This window comes from Cebus imitator, unplaced genomic scaffold (assembly GCF_001604975.1).
Source record: "Cebus imitator isolate Cc_AM_T3 unplaced genomic scaffold, Cebus_imitator-1.0 Scaffold297, whole genome shotgun sequence".
Taxonomy (NCBI): Eukaryota; Metazoa; Chordata; class Mammalia; order Primates; family Cebidae; genus Cebus; species Cebus imitator.
In genome coordinates, this window is record NW_016107612.1 from 1,670,773 (window position 1) to 1,690,621 (window position 19,849).

The 19,849-nt window shown below is 39.0% G+C and overlaps 1 protein-coding gene across 2 annotated transcripts in view; it reads right to left on the reverse strand.

Annotated features, from left to right (window-relative positions):
* The window catches only part of RSPRY1 (ring finger and SPRY domain containing 1), a 52,393-nt gene that overhangs the window by 30,344 nt on the left and 2,200 nt on the right, over positions 1–19,849 (reverse strand). The window contains exons 2-5 of one of the 2 annotated variants that reach the window (XM_037729299.1): positions 13,222–13,374; positions 5,454–5,958; positions 2,521–2,573; positions 1,414–1,526 (exon numbers count right to left, since the gene is read on the reverse strand). In XM_037729299.1, the coding sequence (XP_037585227.1) occupies positions 1,414–1,526; positions 2,521–2,573; positions 5,454–5,803 (516 nt within the window). In that variant the 5' untranslated portion in view covers positions 5,804–5,958; positions 13,222–13,374. The remainder of the gene's footprint in view (positions 1–1,413; positions 1,527–2,520; positions 2,574–5,453; positions 5,959–13,221; positions 13,375–19,849) is intronic. The other variant, XM_017502649.2, reaches the window with a different exon arrangement.

A 19,849-nucleotide genomic window follows, 5' to 3' on the forward strand; every position in this document is an offset into this window, starting at 1 on the left:
TTGTAGTAGAGACAGGGTTTCACCATGTTGGCCAGGCTGGTCTTGAATTCCTGATCTCAGGTGATCTGCCTGCCTCAGTCTCCCAAAGTGCTAGGATTACAGGTGTGAGCCACCGCACCCAGACTTAAATGCTTCTATTTTTAACATTTTAAACATTTTAACCTAGGCTGGGCACAGTGACTTATGTCTATTATCCCAACACTTTGAGAAGCCAAGGTGGGAGGATCCCTTGAGTCTAGGAGTTCAAAACCAGACCGGGCAACATTGTGAGACCCTTTCTCTACAAAAAAAATTTTTTTTAAATTAGTTGGGTATATGGTGGTGCACGCCTGTAGTCCCAGCTTCATGGAAGACTGAGGCAAGAGGATCACCTGAACCTGGGAGGTTGAGGATACAGTGAACCATGATTGTGTCACTGTACTCCAGCCTGGGCGGGGCAGGGCGGTTCGAGGAAGAAGGGAAGGAAGGAAGAAAAGGAAAGAAGGAAGGAAGAGAGGGAGGGAGAGAAGAAGGAAGGGGAAGGGAAAGGGGGAAGGAAGGGGGGAAAGAAGGGGGGAAAGGGAAGGAGTAGGAGGAATGAAAGAAAGGAAGAAGAAAAAAAGAAATTAAACTAAAGCCTTGATAGAGAATGTGGTGGGGCAGGGTGGCTCACGCCTATGATCCCAGCACTTTGGGAGGCTGAGGTGTGTCAACTACTTGAGCCCAGGAGTTCAAGACCAGCCTGGGCAACATGATGAAACTCCATCTCTACAAAAAATACAAAATTAGCCAGACATGCGGTCGTGTACCTATGTTCTCAACTACATGGGAGGCTGAGGTGGGCAGAACACCTGAGCCAGGAAGGCTGTTGCAGTGAGATGTGATGGTGCTACTGCACTACAGTCTGGGTGACAAAGTAAAACCCTGTCTCAAAAACAAATAAATAAATAAAAAGACAGAGGGCCAGGCACAGTGGCTCATGCCTGTAATCTTAGCACTTTGGGAGGAGGCTGAGGAAAGTGGATAACTTGAAGTCAGGAGTTCAAGACCAGCCAGTGCAACATGGTGAAATCCTGTCTCTACTAAAAATACAAAAATTAGCCGGGTGTGGTGGTGAGTACCTGTAATCCCAGCTACTTGGGAGGCTGACGCAGGAGAATCGCTTGAACCCAAGAGTTAGAGATTGCAGTGAGCCAAGATCGCGCCACTGCACTCCAGCCTGGGTGACAGAGCGAGACTCTTGTCTCAAAGAAAAAAAAAAAGGAGGATGTAATTCTTCATTAGTAATAAAAAATAAATTTACATAATAAATCAATATTGAATAAAACAGACCCCAAATGTATAAAGATGAAACACATTACTTCAAATGTTTTTTATGGTAATTTACCCTGTGCTTAAGCACAAATGACAGTTGCATAAAAGTTATTAACTTACTTTAGTGGGCAATGGACATTCATCTAGTAACAACGTTATAACAGCTGGTCCCAATGGATCTTCCAGTGGAATAACTCTAATTAAAGACTGGACAACATCCAACCATCCTTCATCTAAGAGCAAATCAAAAAGATTATATGATGGAGTCGCTATTTTTAAAATGTGAAAATATATAACTTATCAAGTCACACACGATCAATTCACATTAAAAGAAACACTTTTGGCCTATAGATTTTTAGCAGCTAATATCTGGCATGGACATAATTATCAATTGCTAGTCATTGTGGTGGAGTAAAAACATCTTAAGTTACAGGAGTCTGGCGCTTTGTGGGTACTTTCATTTGGAAAAAGGTTAAGCTATGGTCTTGAGTTCTCATATTAAAATAGTTTTAAGCATCTTATTTACTACATAGGAGTTAACTGAGAAAACGAAGTATACTCAGCAGTTGGCTTTGTTTTCAGAATGATACTTAGGAAACAAAGGAACAAAAAACGTCCTTGGCCAGGGGCTGTGGCTCATGCCTGTAATACCAGCACTTTGGGAGGCTGAGGCAGGAGGATCTCTTGAGCCCAGGCATACAAGACCAATCAGGGCAACACGGTGAAATTTTGTCTCTACAAAAAGAAAAACTGCTGGGTATTGTGGCATGCGCCTGTGGTCCCAGCTACTTGAGAGGCTGAGGTAGGGGGATCACCTGAGCCAGGGTAGGTTGAGGTATAGTTGAGCTGTGATCATGCCACAGCACCCCAGCCTGGGCAACACAGTGAGACTCTGTTTCAAAGTGTGTATGCATATGTATGTATGTGTGTGTGTATATGTATCTCCTCTCCAATCCAGAATAGATATAGATACAGATATATATCCTCTCCATTCCAGAAAAGTATGGTCAAAGATCTGTCAATGATGAAAACAAAAAAAGAGATGCAATATGCATTGCCTAGTACATTTATACAGGGAAATTTCCATACAGTAAGGGCTTTTTTCTTTGTTATATATGCTAGTTTTTTGGAGTCTTTTATTTCAAAACAAAAACAAAACAAAAGGTGGCTACATTTCTTCACTATTATATATTCATTATACAGTAATAAAAACAAAACTAAAAGTACCTGTTTCTGCCATTTCATGCAATGTTATCATTGAATAGGGAGGTTCCTGATCACTGGAAAAAAAAAAATTCAAGGCATTAAACCTGAGGAAATAATAAATGACAATTCCAAGTAAAAATTCAAACTGGAGGTGTGGGGATAAAAAGAGACAGAAGGAATGAATACAAATGTAAGGAAAGAGATAGAAGAGACAACCTGAGCTATGACCTATAAGGATGAATGTATACTATATGTGCTCATTTCCACAGTCACTGTCCACAATGCCCACAAACAAAATGGGCAAGTGGGTACAGACAAGAACTAGTATGTGTCCTGAGGTAAAACCACAGGACTAAAACTGGAGACCACAGCCTACTCTCAGCTTTACCCTTAGAGGCTCAATGCCAACTGAGACAAGCTAGGAAGGTCAACATCATCTTCTTCATACTTACCTCAGAGAAATGCCAGGAAGAGAGATGACAATCCCAGTTGAGGACTTATGGAAGCAAGGGCCTATAAACACATCTTCATTTTGAAGTTTCCTTCTGAAATACCACTACATGCTTATACTTCATCAAATGGTATTACAAGAAAACAAAACCAAACTTAAGGAACTATTTAACATTCCAGACATTGCTCCAAAGTGGCATTATATACCTTAAGTCAGTGGTGTGATCCCAGAAATCTTTAAAAAGTGTTTCAGGGGAACTTCAATAATGAAATGTTTTCCATTAAACAATTCTAACTGCTTAACAACTCGCCACTTATTTGTTTACATATTGTGGGTCTCTGTTTTACTGTGGAAAAAAAATCCGAAAAAGCTATTAAGTCATTTAATCCTCAGAATAACCCTGTGATATAGGAATTAGCATGGTCATTTAAGGTACTCATTAGATGATGGCTGTTTAAATAATGTAATTGACTGATGCAAACATTTCTGAAGAATAATCTGGCAATAATAAAATTAAGTATGTATATATGCAACAGTTCTAGATAAATTTTTACACAGGTCCAAAAATCAATGTATATTTATGCTGTTCATTGCAGTGCTATTTGTAGGAACAAAAATTTGGCAGTAACCTAAGTGACCATCACCAGATGAAAAATGTAACAAAATATAGTACTTTCAGGCATACAAAGGAATACTCTGTAGCAGTCAGAAGCAGTTGTGGATTTATATACAGCAACAGAGATTTCAATGTTGAGAGAAGTTAAAAACAAAGAGATTTGTATACCATGTCACCCTCTTTTAAAATATAGCAAGGGGGCCCACGAGCCGTGGCTCACGCCTGTAATCCCAGCACTTTGGGAGGCTAAGGCGGGTGGATCACAAGGTCAGGAGATTGAGACCATCCTGGTTAACACGATGAAACGCTGTCTCTACTAAAAATACAAAAAAATTAGCCAGGGGTGGTGGCACACACCTGTAATCCCAGCTTCTCAGGAGGCTGAGGCAGGAGAATCACTTGAACCTGGCAAGCGGAGTTGCAGTGAGCCAAGAGTGCACCACTGCATTGCAGCACGTGCAACAGAGACTGTGTCTCAGAAAAAAAAAATTTTTTTAATTAATTATTTTTGAGACAGGGTCTTGCTCTATTGCCCAGGCTGGAGTGCAGTGGAGCGATCGCAGTTCACTGCAGCTGCAAACTCCTGGGCTCTAGCAGCACTCTGGCCTTAGAATCCTAAGTACCTGGGACCACAGGCACATGCCACTGTGCCAGCTAATTTTTAAATTTTTTTGTAGAGATGGGGTCTCCCTATATTGCCCAGGCTGGTCTTGAACTCCTGGCCTTGAGCCATCTTTCTACCTCAGCCTCTTAAAGTGTTGGGATTACAGGTATGAGCCATTGTGTCTGGCCAAAAAATTATTATTCTTGAAGACTAACAAATGCGCCAGTATTTTATGGAAAAGTCTAATACATTTCTAAAAATTTGTTTGTATTCACAGTACACTGTTTTATGCTTAATTTTTGAGGAACTAAATGAAACCAGATTTCTATAAATGTGATTATCAAATGTTTATATACTTAAATTTACTAGCAGGGCCTGAAGCAAAAAGAACACATAAGTAACTATAAAAAATACTACCATCCACTGAGCAACTGTTAAGTACAAAGCTCCACACTAAATGCCTTATATACATTATCTCATGATAATCCTTGTAGCAACAGTATTATCCCATTTATAGATGAGGAATCTGAGGCTTTAAGAAGTAACTTATCCAATGTCATACAGCTAGTAAGGCACTGGGCCAGAACTAGAATCAGGCCCATCATGGTCCTAAACTTTGTGCTCTTAACTATACAATCTTAAATTAAATGTTTCTTTCCACTTGAATGATGTCCTTTAATTTCACTGTTATTCACTGTGGGATTTTGTACTTAGAGGTAGACAAAGCAGCAAAAAGACAAAACAGGTAAAGGTGTGCCTTGCAGTTTCAACTGACATACTTCCTAAATGAATCAAAGATAGTCAAATAAAGGATAAGGATCAAATAAAGGATAATGAAAACTCTCCTTGACTTTTGTCCTTATGTTGCCAAGAGAGTTGCCTATAGCCATGTTCTTGGCAAAACAACTTACCTTGAATCTGTGGTCAGTGGAACAGACAGGCATGCACCATTAAACAGTGAGCCTTCATGAAACCGTTTCCTATTGCAGCTAGCAGCATAAACTCACTCCATATCTACTCTATTCTCTAATAAAGGTCATAGCTTAAATTAGTGTTTTCTGCTAAACATTTACACATTTCCAGACAGAGTCGATGACAGCAAGCAAGTCACCCAATCTTATAATTTACTTTGCCATCACAGGAGAATTAAAATATTCTCCTTTGCCCTGTGAGTACAAGGCTTGGTGAGTATGTCCTAAGCGAACTGAAGGAGTCCTAAAAGTCATGGTTCCTGGCAGAACACTTTTTATTACATTGGAGGTGACTGTGAGTCAGACACTTACTTATCTACAAGAGTTCGTATTACTGCCAGTGTGTCCAACACTAGCCCATCCACATTTTGTTTCTTTCTCCTTGGCTCGTGTGGTCCTCGGCCCCTCCTTGGTGGCCGAACAGGGTCCCGTGGTTGGTTCCTTGTGTCCGCAGTGGGTACTGCACTGTTGTCGGCCTGTTGCTGCTGGGTGTCAACACTGTCGTCTGTTCCACTGTCATCTCGGCAGATACAGGAATTACCCATGGTAGTAGTGGCACCTCTATTCCCTAGGAAGTGGGCTATGTGCTCTTCAAGAGTCAACAGCAGACCCTGGCCAAGGCTTCTGCTCGCTAAGAACACCGCCCAACCAAAGACGATCATTTAGGTAGTTTTCGGTTTTCCAAGTACTGTTTTCATAATCTGGAGTTGAGGAATTTGCATCCTATTTGTTTTTAAAAACTGAATGCCAAAGAAAGTTGCAGAGTTTATTCCCAACATTATCAGCTACAGGGAATTCTGGTCATCCAATGGCAGTTCTAAAAGAAAATGAGAAAAAAGGAAAATGAACAGAAGATTCTTGACCACTTAACTACTCAAACTTTCCTAGTCTGATTTTATAGACATTAGGATTCCAATGAAGAATCACCTTTGGTTATTTTTATAGGTTTCCAATACTGAGAGATAGCTTTGGATAACAGAATTAGCAATCAATCAATAATTTTGTTTTATCATTCTATTACAAAGTTGACTGCCAAACCATATTCTTATAAACCACAGGAATTATCATTGATTTTTTAAAACCACATGTATAGTTTTTCCTATCTATACAGAAATACATTAGAAGAATGTGTGCATTTTTTCCAAGGGCTCCTTTTATCATAAAAAAATGAGTTGTCTTTTTGTGAAAGAGGTAAGTGTTAAAAAGAAAAAAATATTTGTAAAAATTGTCTCCTTTCCTAATTTAAACCTATGGGAAAATTTAAGAAGTTTCAAATAAAATATCTAATTACAGATGTTTGTTGTTAAAAAAAAAAAGTTATGGACCAGCACAGTGGCTCACACCTGTAATCCCAACACTTTGGGAGGCTGAGGCAGGCAGGTCACAAGGTCAGGAGATGGAGACCATCCTTGCTAACACGGTGAAACCCGTCTCTACTAAAAATATAAAAATTTAGCCAGGCGTGGTGGCACGCGCCTGTGGTCCTAGCTACTTGGGAGGCTGAGGCAGGAGAATCGCTTGAACCAGGGAGGCAGAGGTTGCAGTGAGCCAAGATCGCGCCACTGCACTCCAGCCTGGGCAACAGAGCAAGACTCCAACTAAAAAAAAAAAAGTTATGATACAAATGTGATAGCACCATTTGATATGAAGGAGAATAAAAAGATAAGAGTTCCCCATTGGAAGCTCACTCAATAATTTACAGAATTCATACAAGTTGTTACAAAATGTTTGTTATGTAAGAAAATTTCCTTTTGGGAAAGGCAAATTAATGTCACAAAAGTTATATTTTCACAATGATCAGTTTGTTGAACACGTCTGTTACAAAGTTCAGAATAAGATGAACCAATTTATCTTTGCCTGAAAATACTGACTAAGCACCTTGTGCCAGGCACCACACTGGACTAGGAGATAAAGATGAATAAGGAATAGTTCCTGCCCTTCAGGAATTCATAGATGGCCATTCTCATCCCACATCTTATGTTTATCATCAAAAAACCTAATGAAAGAACCAGCTCTCCATTAAGCTTATAAAATCTGGTTAGATTCTGGAAGGAAGTAAAGATTCAGAAGCAGTAGACTTACATACACTTGCAGCAAAAAGTGAAGAAAAAAAAAAAACAGGCTGACATCTGGAGAATAGGCCACATAAGAAATAGACCATGCTAGTTTGTATTCTCTATACAACATTTGGCTAGTTAATTCCTCATACCCTGAGCACTGGCCAGGAGTAACAGAAATAAAATTTATAATGCAGTAGAATTAGAAGAGAAAAATTACTTCCATTATTTTATTTATTTATTTTTGAGAAGGAGTCTCAGTCTATGACCCAGCCTGGAGTGCAGTGGCGTGCAACCTCCACCTCCCGGGTTCAGATGATTCTCCTACCTCAGCCTCTCAAGTAACTGGGACTACAGGTGCTGCCACCACACCTGGCTAACTTTTACATTTTTAGTAGAGACAGGGTTTCACCATGTTGGCCACAAACTCCTGACCTCAGATGATCTGCCCATCTTGGCCTCCCAAAGTGCTGGGATTATAGGTATGAGCCACTGCGCCCGGCCTACTTCCCCGGATTCATTGCAATTCTTTTTAGTATTTTCCCAGTTTGATTACTGCTATAGGGAAAAAACAGAAGAAAAAGAGATAGATGGAGAAAGAAAGTCTTCATTTACACACACACACACACACACACACACACACACACACACACATCACATGTAATAAAATATATATAAAGAGGGAGAAGGCAAAAGGGAAGGGACAGAAAAGAATGGAATGGAATGGAGTAAGAGAGGAGAAAGAAAAGGAGAAAGGGAATGAGAGGCAACAGACAGACATTTTCAGTATTAAGACAGCAATGGCTGAGCCAAGTGATAGCACAGATGTTCTTGGTTCTCCCAAACCACTCGGGCTGTCTTTGAAATTTGGAGGCTGTACTGAAAAGGATGTAACTGAAGTATATAGGTAGGAATATGATGCAAGGACCTAGCTGGAAATAGCTTTTTACAAGAACACATCCTAAACCAGCAGAGTCGAAATAATAACATTGTCTTTACTGTGGGGACCAGAGTATGATTCCCCCGAGAGGGTAGATAGCCAAGAGATTTCAATGCTTGAAAGAATACAGGAAACAGCTGGGTGTGGTGGCTCACGTCTGTAATCCCAGCACTTTAGGAGGCCGAGGTGGGTGGATCAACTGAGGTGAGGAGTTCAAGACCAGCCTGGCCAACATGGTGAAACCCTGTCTCTTCTAAAAAAGAAAAAATTAGCCAGGCATAGTGGCAGGTGCCTGTAACCCCAGCTACTCTGGAGGCTTAGACAGAAGACTCACTTGAACCTGGGAGGCGGAGGCTGCAGTGAGCCGAGATTGTGCCATTGCACTCTAGCCTGAGGAACAAGAGCAAAACTCCATCTCAAAAAAACAAAGCAAAACAAACAAATATACACACACACAAAAAAAAAAACAGAAGAAACAGAAACCAGAAATAGAAATAACTCTTTAAAGGGTCCCTGCAATAAATATCTACTGATCTTATAAATTATGCTTGTTTCTGAGGAAAATGATAAAGCAACATTTAAGAGGCTATGCTCTGGGAACCTCTCACAGAAATTTCACTGAGAAGGGGCTGCTAGAATATTTATGATGAGAAGAGGTAAAGAATTCAAGGTTTTCTGATAGTTCTGGCTCTGGGCAGTAGTTCAGATGACTGTGCCACTATTTACTTGAAATCCTAAAGTATTTTATTTTAAAAAGTCTAGAAATTTAAAAATATACACATTCATTTTAAAAACCTAAATGCTACACAGGTCTATGGAATGTGAAAACTCCTCTTTTACTCTAACTAGCCCATGCCTTTCCCAGAGATAACCTCTTAAAAGCTTCATGTGTTTGCTTCCATATCTATTATCATATACTTACACACTATAAACTATATATAAATATAAACAAACTACATATAACCTATAAATACTGTTCTATGATTTGCTCTTTTTGATTTAATACCACAACCTTCTACATCAGTGTGTGTGTGTACATATATATATATATATATATATATATATATATATACAAAACTACCTCATGCATTTAAAGGCTGTGTAGAAATTCATATTCTGGATTATCATAGTTTCTTGACCACTAAGCTATAAAAACTTGTGGCTAACTCAACTAACATATTGGGGATGGCAGAAGGGAGTAGTTCAGGATTAGATACAAGGGATCTATTCTGGCGAATGTGTCATCCCCTGCGGAAGTGCTAACTCCAAACTCCTTCCTCACAGTAGTAAGGGTCCTAGGACTACGCTCTGTGGTTGCCAGAGCAGAGGGGAACTCCACTGGCTTCTCTAATACTCCAGAGCCTTTCCACATAATCTCTATGAATGTGGGATGGAAAACAAGATACTAATGGTAGATTCAGTCCTAATTGGGGAAAACATACCTGAGGAAGGGAGGTATCAGGTACTAAAAATAACTGACAATGATTTGAGAATGTCAAGTTCCAGAAAAAAAGCCCTGAAGGAGAGAGAACAGGGATCCTGTTGAAGATCAGTAATTTCAGGGGGAAAAAAGCAAAAAGAATAGGGGATCCTATAAACTTACAATTTAATGCCAATACATAAAGGTATTTAGAATAATTAACAAAAAATCATCTTGTGGGTGCCTGTAAGGAAAGAAGTTAAAAAGAAGTTTGTTGGATCTCAAATTCTTAAACTTTATCATTTTTTTCCTAAGGTTTTTATATACTGAATAGAGTCATCTATGCAGATTTCCATTTAGTACAATTTTAAGGTGATTGGAAGACATCCAATACATGCAGGTATTTTAAAATATCTGACTAAATCTGATAGGCTGGGCATGGTGGCTCATGCCTGTAATCTCAGCAGTTTGGAAGGCCAAGTTGGGAGGATTGCTTGAGCCCAGAAGGTTGAGACCAGCCTGGGTAATATAGCAAGACCCTATTTCTACAGAAAAAATTAAAAAGTTAGCTGGGTGTGGTAGTGCACACCTGTGGTCCCAGAAACTCAGGAGGCTGAGGTGGGAGGATCACTTGAGCCTGGGAGGTTGAGGGTGTAGTGAGCCCTGATGGGTGTCACTACATTCCAGCCTAGGTGACAGAGCCAGACCCTATCTTTAGGGGGGGAAAAAAAAAAAAATCTGACTAAATATAGAGATAAGAAGACAAAAATTAAGATTGCTTTTTTCCCCCAAATTGAAGTAAAGTGTGTTTTGAGTCAGTTTCTTCCAAAAGAGAAATTAATTTTCCTTAAATGACCCAGAAAATGTCAACTATAAAATCTGTCAAAGAAAAGGAAGTTTTTAAAAAAACTTGAAATACTTAAAAAAAAAAAAAAAAAAAAAAAAAAAAAAAAAAAAAAAAAAAAAAAAAAAAAAAAAAAAGGACCAGCTGTGAAAACCAAGTGCAAAGAACAGGTTAATTAGGTGGAGGAAGCTGTAAGGCATTTCATAAAGGAAAGCCTATGAAACATACAAGGAAAAAACAAGAGCTCTTAAAGACCTCTAAATACTTTGAGATGACTAAAATGTGCTTGACTAAAATGTGCTATGTCTGATGAACAAATGTTTGTAATATTAAGGAATATAGTATCCATGTGGATTAGATTTGCTTGTACAGTCAATAATAATAGATGTATGACAGTTGATTAAGAAATTCCTAACACGTGCTTATATGTATGCGGACAAGATTTATAATGTATTGTTATATATGAATGTACTCTGTATGATGGAGCAATTTTAGTACTATATATTACTCATGGGGCTAGCAGAGTACTCTTGAGGGCTACAGCCACAACCAAGACACATAAATGAACAGAGTATATCATCTTTCAGATTTATCTGATACTAAAAACCTACAGGTTTTCATTTGGAAATGGTTGTCATTCACGATATTTTTTTTACAGAGAAGTGACAACTGTAGGTAAAAGACTGGGTGAAAGTGAAACAATTACACTTTAGACAACTTAATCCATTCAAAAAAAGCATTATGTGGCCCACTTTCCAAGGACCACTGCTTTAAGACAATAAAACTCAGCTTACAGATTTTACAAACAATACCAGAGGCCACTATAGCGCAGTACACTGGCTCTGTTGTCAGACAGACTAGGTGAAAGTCCCAGCCCTGCAATATTTACTGATATGCATCCTAATTAGCTTGACTCTTGACATACATTAAAAAACAGACATAGTAATAGTTCTTATCTCACAGTGGGGATTAAGTGAAATAATGCATGCAATACATGTGGCACAGTGCCTAACACTTAAACTGGATTTAAAAAATGCAAGATGGATGAAACATATGGTACATGAATTACACCTCAATAAAGCTGTTTTTTAAATGCTAAAAAAAAAAATGCAAGATGTTATTATAAAATAAGCATGTATCTAATCAGAAATAACTAAATAACCTGAGGAAGGGGGATTCAGGGGTAAAACTTGAGTTAAAAGCACTAAGAAAATCTTGGGAGGGATTGTAGCTTGATCATCCCAAAGGTGGCATTAGAATCACTTAGGGTACTTACTAAAATGCAAATCCCTGGTCCTACTACAAACAGCCAGAATCAGAATTTCTAGGATGCTGGCCTAAGCTTGTATTTTCTTAAAAGCTCCCCAGGTGATCCTGATGGCAGCCACATTTGGAAATCACTGTATATAGAACCTATCACAGAACCTGGCACAGAAGGAAGGACCTACTGACTGAATTAGGGGGCAAACTGAAATACTAAAGGGTGATTCTTCTAGGGTCAAAAATGTTAATTTCCTTGTCTAGTAAAATGAACTGAGACTATCTCTGAATGCAGTCCTTTGGAGAGGTCAGCCTAAAAAGTCACTAGAATACAGTTAAATTCATAAGTGACATGTACAGCACTTATTGACCCAAAGAAAAAAATGGCTCCATATATTTCCCATGAGATCCACCCTAAGAAGCATCAAAATGAACCTAAATGGTACCCTGCTTAAGGGTAATATTATCCAGGGTTAAGAGACTGAACAGAATAGAAAATGAGTAAGATGAGATTATATAAAGGCAACACATCTGTAATACCTATATTCTTTACCTTAACTTCAAAGACAAAAACATTAGCTGGTGAAGTCAACTTTGAGACATAAAAAAAACTAGTCACACAATTTAAATACACATCTGTGGCAATCATCAACTGATTTAATACTTTTTATTACTGGATGTCAGTGCTTAGTAGAAAGACTCTTATTATGTACTAAATGGCAATACTTTTAATATCATTATACTTTTTAATTTTATTTTTTGAGACAGAGTTTCACTCTTGTTGCCCAGGCTGGAGTGCAATGGTGTGATCTCAGCTCACTGCCACCTCCACCTCCTGGGTTCAAGCGATTGTCCTGTCTCAGCCTTCCAAGTAGCTGTGATTAGAGGTGTCTGCCACCATACGCAGGTAATTTTTTTATTTTTAGTAAAGACGGGGCTTCACCATGTTGACCAGGCTGGTCTTGAACTCCTGACCTCAGGTGATCTGCTCGCCTCAGCCTCCCAAAGTGATGGGATTACAGGCGTGAGCCACTGCATCCGGCCTAATATTATACTCTTTTTTTTTTCTTTTTTCTAGATGGGGTTTCACCACGTTGGTCAGGCTGGTCTTGAACTCCTGACCTCAGGTGATCCACCTGCCGTGACCTCCAAAGTGCTTGGATTATAGGTGTGAGCCACCACGCCCGGCAATATTATACTCTTGATAACAATTTTGCTGTAAGAGCAAAATTATAATCAAATATTTCCTTTGCAAATCTATTTCTCTGAAGTGCGGTATTATTAATTTTGATTCTTGCCTTTTTAGGAAAGAAACTAAAGACCATTCATTCCATTTGTATATTATTTATGATTTATTCGATTTTTACATTTTACATGTTTTTTTTTCTTTTTTCTTAGGGGCAAATGAAGCACCTAACACTTTATATTTTTTTTAAAGCTGCTCTGAGACAAAAAATAATCAAACTTAGGGTCTTAGTAAGTTTGGTGTTAAAAACAGTAAGGTTCTAGTACTCAGTGTCTTTATAAAACACAGACCTCTACCATCATAAACAGCTCACCATGGAGACATCTGGCCAACTGGTCTAACCCTCTCTGACAAATGGTCCAGGAATCAATGATTCATCTCTTCAAATAACTTGCTTGCATTCAGCCATAGTACAGACCAGTGAGAAAGAACACTTTTTCTTTGAAAATAGGATTTCAGAATTACACTGTCAAGGAAGGAAAAGCTGATTAAATGAGTGACCATAAATAAGAAAAGCCAGACTTTGGGCACTAAATTATTATTGTTATAATCTTTACCTTATCATTCCAAAATACTGTTAGAGGATGCAACATTTTTTTCCAACCCTCCCCCTCAAAAGCTAAGTCAAATAGCGCACATAGTGAAATGTGTAACATACTGAAATTTTTAGTAATGTTCTCTCATTAGAAAATGTTTTCGGATTTTTCCTTAAGTGTATTAAAGCTATGGCTTCTATCATTACATTTACTCCCAACTCCCAATATTTTATTATGAAATTTCAAACATATAGAATGTTGAATTAAAGTTCTCTGTAAACTGTGAACTATATATCCACCACCTAGATTCTACTACTAACATTTTATTACACTTGCTTTATCACTATCCATCTCTATATCCATGATCAATCCACGGAGTTTTTTTCTTTTTACATATTTCAAAGTAAACTATAGGCATCAGTATACTTCCCCTCAAATAATTCAGCATGCATAACACTAATTAGACTTCAAGTTTTTAGGAGTTGAACTTACATACTATGAAATGTGCAAATCTTTTTTTTGTTTTTTGTTTTTTTTTTTTTTTTGAGACAGAGTCTCATTTTGTCATGCAGGCTGGAGTGCAGTGGCACAATCCCGGCTCACCCCAACCTCCGTCTTTCATGTTCAAGCAATTCTCCTGCCTCAGCCTCCCACGTAGCTGGGATTATAGGCACACACCACCATACCTTGCTAATTATTGTATTTTTAGTAGAGACGGGATTTCACCATGTTGGCAAGGCTGGTCTCAAACACCTGATCTCAAGTGAACTGCCCGCGTTGGCCTCCCAAAGTGCTGGGATTACATGCGTGAGCCACCGTGCCTGACCAAAATGTGCAAATGTTAAGCATAGTAAAGTGCTGAGTTTTATCAAATGCATATACCTGTGACTCAAACCTTATCAAGATAGAGAACATTATCTAGAAATACATTTGTTTTAAAAACTACAAAAATTAGCTGGGCATGGCAGCCTGTGCCTGTAATTCCAGCTACTTGGGAGGCTGAGGTGGGAGGATCACTTGAACCTAGAAGGTGGAAGTTGCAGTGAGCAGAGATCATGCCACTGCCCTCAAGCCTGGGTGACAGAGAAAGACTCTGTCTCAAAAAAAAAAAAAAAAAAAAAAAAAGATCGTGTAAAACACCCCAAAGACCATAAACTTCTTACTGAAGATTGCGTTTAAATGGGGAAAACTCTGAAGTCAACAATACTGATTTGGTAATGCAATGAGATTACACTTGCCAGTTGAAACAGAAACTACCTAAAGATGTTTCAACAAGAGTGTTTCTGTTTCTAGACTCTAAAGCCTCCGGTATTTTGTTGAAGAAGGTAAGAAGGGGGTAGATTGTGAAATATCTGGTTGGAATTTTACTTTTCCCCCAAAAAGAAAGGTTGCCTTGATAAGGTGTTTTTACATGTCACCCAGATGTCCAAAGCTGTCTATCTGGAGGTTTAAGTCACACAGACTACCATTATCCTCTGAATTGTAACCTTCAAAAGTCTGGGAAAAGCACTAGATGATTCTGACACTTCCTTTTTGCACTGAGGATCTTTAAGAAAGCACACCTTTGAAAGCAGATATTTTTTTCTGGTTGAAAGAGTATCTGGGCAGGGCATGACGCCTCATGCCTGTAATCCCAGCACTTTGGGAGGCCACAGCAGGCAGACAGCTCGAGCCCAGGAATTTGAGACCAGCCTGGGCAACATGGAGAAACCCTGTTTCTATAAAAAATACACAAATTAGTAGGCATGGTGGCTTGTACCCTGTAGTCCAGCTACTGGGAAGGGTGGTGGAAGGGGGAGGCTGGGTAGAGGTGGGAAGACTGCCTGAGCTGAGGAGGTCAAGGCTGCAGTACACCATGATCGCACCACTGCACTTCAGCCTAGAAAACAGAGTAAGACTTTTTTTTTTTTTTTTTAAAAGAGTATCTGGAAAAATCTTCCTCTAAAATGCTGAGAGCTTTTTTAACCTAGTAGCAGTGCATCTGTGGTCAGAAGGGATTATAGAATATAGTCCTGACCTGAAACAACACAAAGGAGAAGAGACAAATCCTTTCAGCATTCAAAGAATGTATTAAAAATAAAATTTAGGCCTAGGATAGAGTAAGGAATTTCTGGAAGCAAATAATAGAAAAAAGGGGAAGTAAATAATCCCTGCCCGATGTCTTAAGAATTGAAAAATTTGCCTTGGACACCCCAAAAATACTAAGAAAGAATTGAGGTAAGTGCTTATGATGACTGCAGTACAGGGGAGAAAAACAAACGTAATATTCCATAGTACTTATGGTTTTCCCCCCAGGAAGCCAAATTATAGATCATATAACTATGTTATTCAAATTTATACAAATGTGAAGGGAAAGGATTTTTCTATTATAGAAAACTCTGCTATTAAGAAAAGCAAATAAAAATATATAAGCAGCATGAATGTCAACATTTTCCTTAATGATGTCTACTTTAAAGGATGTCTAAAACACTCATACTGCATACTCATTTGGATACTTATTAGACTCTAACACGTATTCAATAAAATCTTAGGTGAATTTATTCTAAAATCTGTAAAAACATAAAGTCTCTCCAAAATATTTATCATTTTGAAAAACTGAGACAACACCATTTAATAAATATATATCCAATGCATATATGACAGGCAGTGAGGAAAGATGGAAAAGGGTCCCTTATGCTCCTGAGAAAGGGAGCTGGAGTTAGGGACAAACTTAGCTCCCTACCCAAAGTCTACAGATAAAGCATCTACTAGAAGGAGGCCTCTCATTTCATCAGTTTTCCAGTGGAAAAGGAACTTAGATAACACTGAAGTATCTATGTGTGAGCAAGTTTTTAGGGGACTATACAAATCAGCAATAGCAAAAGGGGAATAGAGGATCTATCTTTGCATTGTAACACATTTATGTCTTACATTATAAGCCAAAATATTGCTGGTATAAATATCCTCGCCCACACAGTGAAAATTTAACCAAAAACCTATAAATTAAACTGATAAATATGAAGCTAAATAAAAATTCTAATAAAAAAAGAGGAATCATGATGAAAACCATGATCATTTTGAGACAATACGGATGACACACCCCAAACCAAGCACCCTTCCTGAATACTGCAGGAATCCCCATTCTGCATATGACATGTAAGAAGCCTGTACTGGTGCCAGGTTTCCCAGGACAGACTTCCCGGGAGAAAAAAGTTTAGAGACCACAGTAAACTCCAATATTGCTATAGTTTCAGGTTACAAATACCATGTTTTAGTAATCCTTAATAATTCATTTGGTAGGTTATTAATAAGAAACCCTTAGGCATATCTAAGCATGAACAACTATGAAGCAATAAGAACGTTAAAAAAAAAAAAGGAGCTATATTTCCCATGTGGAGGGATTAGGTAGGAACCACATTTTGAGAATCACTGCATTAATGCAACACAGGAGGGAAGGCAATTCTTCAGGAGGTAGAGGGCTAAGAAAAAAACTAACACTGAACATTAAACTATGAGGTAATAATATACTTGCTGAGTAAGGTGTTTCAAACCTTCTATTTGAGGTATATAGGACCTATGAAATTACACCTGGAAACTATAATTTCAAGCAATCAGAAAGCTATGTGCAGAGTTCATTCCTTAACAAGCTTAAGGAATATATAAATTCCTTACTATTTCAAATGTATTCTCAGTTTTCAAAAGCTCAGAAACAAAGGGGAATGTTCTCTAAGAGCCCACCACTACATATAACTTTACCTGATTTAACCTTGAATATACATTTATCTAAAGTTACTGCTTTTACATATTTAACCAGCAACCACTCCCTTTTGGAATGGACACATTTGTATATTTTTTTCTACTCACAAAGGTTGGCAAGAAAAGGATTTCAAAAGCTGACTTGCTGAATGATAAACGAAAGGGAAATATTCACTCCTTTGCACTTAAAGTTGTAGAAGTCCCCTCCCAAAGGTTGTGGCCCAAGTTATGGCATTTATTTCTTTGTCATTATTCTGTTTTTCAATTTTCTTATTTGAATATCAGGGAAAAAATTCCCAAATTCAATGGTTACTGCCTTGAAAATGCCAAAAGGTTGAAGAGAAGCTAAATCCATAGTTTATTATCCCCAAATAACTCTCTTGAAATAGATTGCTGGTTCCATTGTATTTCCCATTTGTGTTGACTGCTGACTTTTTACTTATATTGCAATCCTGAGACTATCACACCCTACTTTACAAGGATCCTACTAAAAAATACAGAACATTTCCTATTTATTTATTTGAGACAGGGTGTTGCTCTGTCGCCCAGGATGGAGTGCAGTGGCTCACTGTAGCTTCAACCTCCCAGACTCAAGAGATCCTGCCACCTCAGCCTCCTGAGTAGCTGGGACTATCTGCAAATGCCACCACGCTGGGCTAATTTTTGTATTTTTTTGTAGAGATGGATAGGGTTTTGCCATGTTGCCCAGGCTGGTCTTGAACTCCTGGGCTCAACTGATCCTCCCACCTTGGCCTCCCAAAGTGTTGGGATTATAGGTGTGAGCCACGGTGCCCAGTCATAACTTCCAGTTTTAAGTAGCGTAATAGTGATTACTATCCTCAAGAATTCCTAACATTTTCTCCAAACTATACAGAGTGTGAAAAAGTTACATTTAAAAAGATACAAAGGGATTTCCCACTTCATTGTAACAAATTACTTCACTGTTAAGGAAAGTATATAAAACTTTTGATAGGCTAAATTAAACTCACTAGGCCAGGCATAGTGGCTCACACCTGTAATCCCAGCACCTTGGGAGACCAAGGCAGGTGAATCACTTGAGCCCACATATTTGAAACCAGCCTGGGCAACATGGTGTAACCCTGTCTACAAAAAGTACAAAAACTAGCCAGGTGTGGTGGCTCACACCTGTAGTCCCAGCTACTTGGGAGGCTGAGGTGGGAGGATCACCTGAGCCTGTGAGGTAGAGGCTGCTATGAGCCATGATTGTGCCACTGCACTCCAGCCTGAGAGACGACGTGAGACCCTGTCTCAAAAAAAAAAAAAAAAAAAAAAAAAAAAAAAAAAAAAAAATAAAAAAAAAAAAAAAAAAAAAAAAAAAAAATAGAACAATCATTTGTTGAACTCTTGCCAAAACCTAGCTCTTTTTTTTTAGGCTCCAGGCCCCATAGTGCTACATAATTTAGATTTGTTTTTTCCCCCCCAATTCAGTACAGACTAACACACTATTACACAAAATGCCAAGTTTTTATTTCCCTTTGATATTTGCTAAATGAAAAGTTATTTTGCTGACGAAAGCAGAAGTCCACATACAGTGTGCTAGGATACCACCTATAATCAATAACTTAAAAATAATCATTGAGGGAGGGACACGGTGGCTCATGCCTGTAATCTCAGCACTTTGGGAGGCCGAGGTGGGCAGATCACTTTGAGCTCAGGAGTTCAAGACCAGCCTAATCAACATGGTGAAAATTTGTCTCCACTAAAAATACAAAAAATGAGCCAGGTGTGGTGGTGTATGCCTGTAATCTCAGTTACTTGGGAGGCTGAGGCAGGAGAATCACTTGAACTGGGAGGCTGAGGTTATAGTGAGCAGAGATCGCGCCACTGCACTCCAGCCTGGGCAATAACAGAGAAACTTGTCTCAAAAAAAATCACTGAGCTCAGAAAAATGCCTAACACAGAAAGATATTAAGTAATAGGTTAGGGCAACATGCATCCTGGGAGATCAAAGAATTCACAACAATCACTAGTTACACTTTTTAAAAAGACCCACAGATCGACAGAGCACGGTGGCTCACACCTGTAATCCCAGTGCTTTGGGAGGCCAAGGCGGGCGGATCACGAGGTCAGGAGACCGAGACCATCCTGGCTAATATGGTGAAACCCTGATAAATACAAAAAAATTATCAGGGCGGGGTGGCACATGCCTGTAGCCCTAGGGCTGAGGCAGGAGAATCACTTGAACCCAGGAAGACGAGATTGCAGTGAGCCGAGATTGCAGTGAGCCAAGATTGCACCACTGCACTCCAGCCTGGGCGACAGAGGGAAACTCCGTCTCAAAAACAAACAAAAAAAGACCCACAGATCACAAAAACAGAAAATTAAGAGCAGCACAAAATTGACTTTGAAAGGCCAGGTGTGATGGCTCTTGCCTGTAATCCCAGCACTTTGGGAGGCTGAGGCGGGCAGATCACCTGAGGTCAGGAGTTCGGGACCAGCCTGATCAACATGGAGAAACCCCGTCTCTACTAAAAATACAAAATTGGCCAGGTGTGGTGGTGCATGCCTTTAATCCCAGCTACTTGGTAGGCTGAGGCAGGAGAACTCCTTGAACCTGGGAGGTGGAGGTTGCAGTGAGCCAAGATCACGCCATTGCACTTCAGCCTGGGCAACAAGAGAGAAACCCCGTCTCAAAAAAAAAAAAAAAAA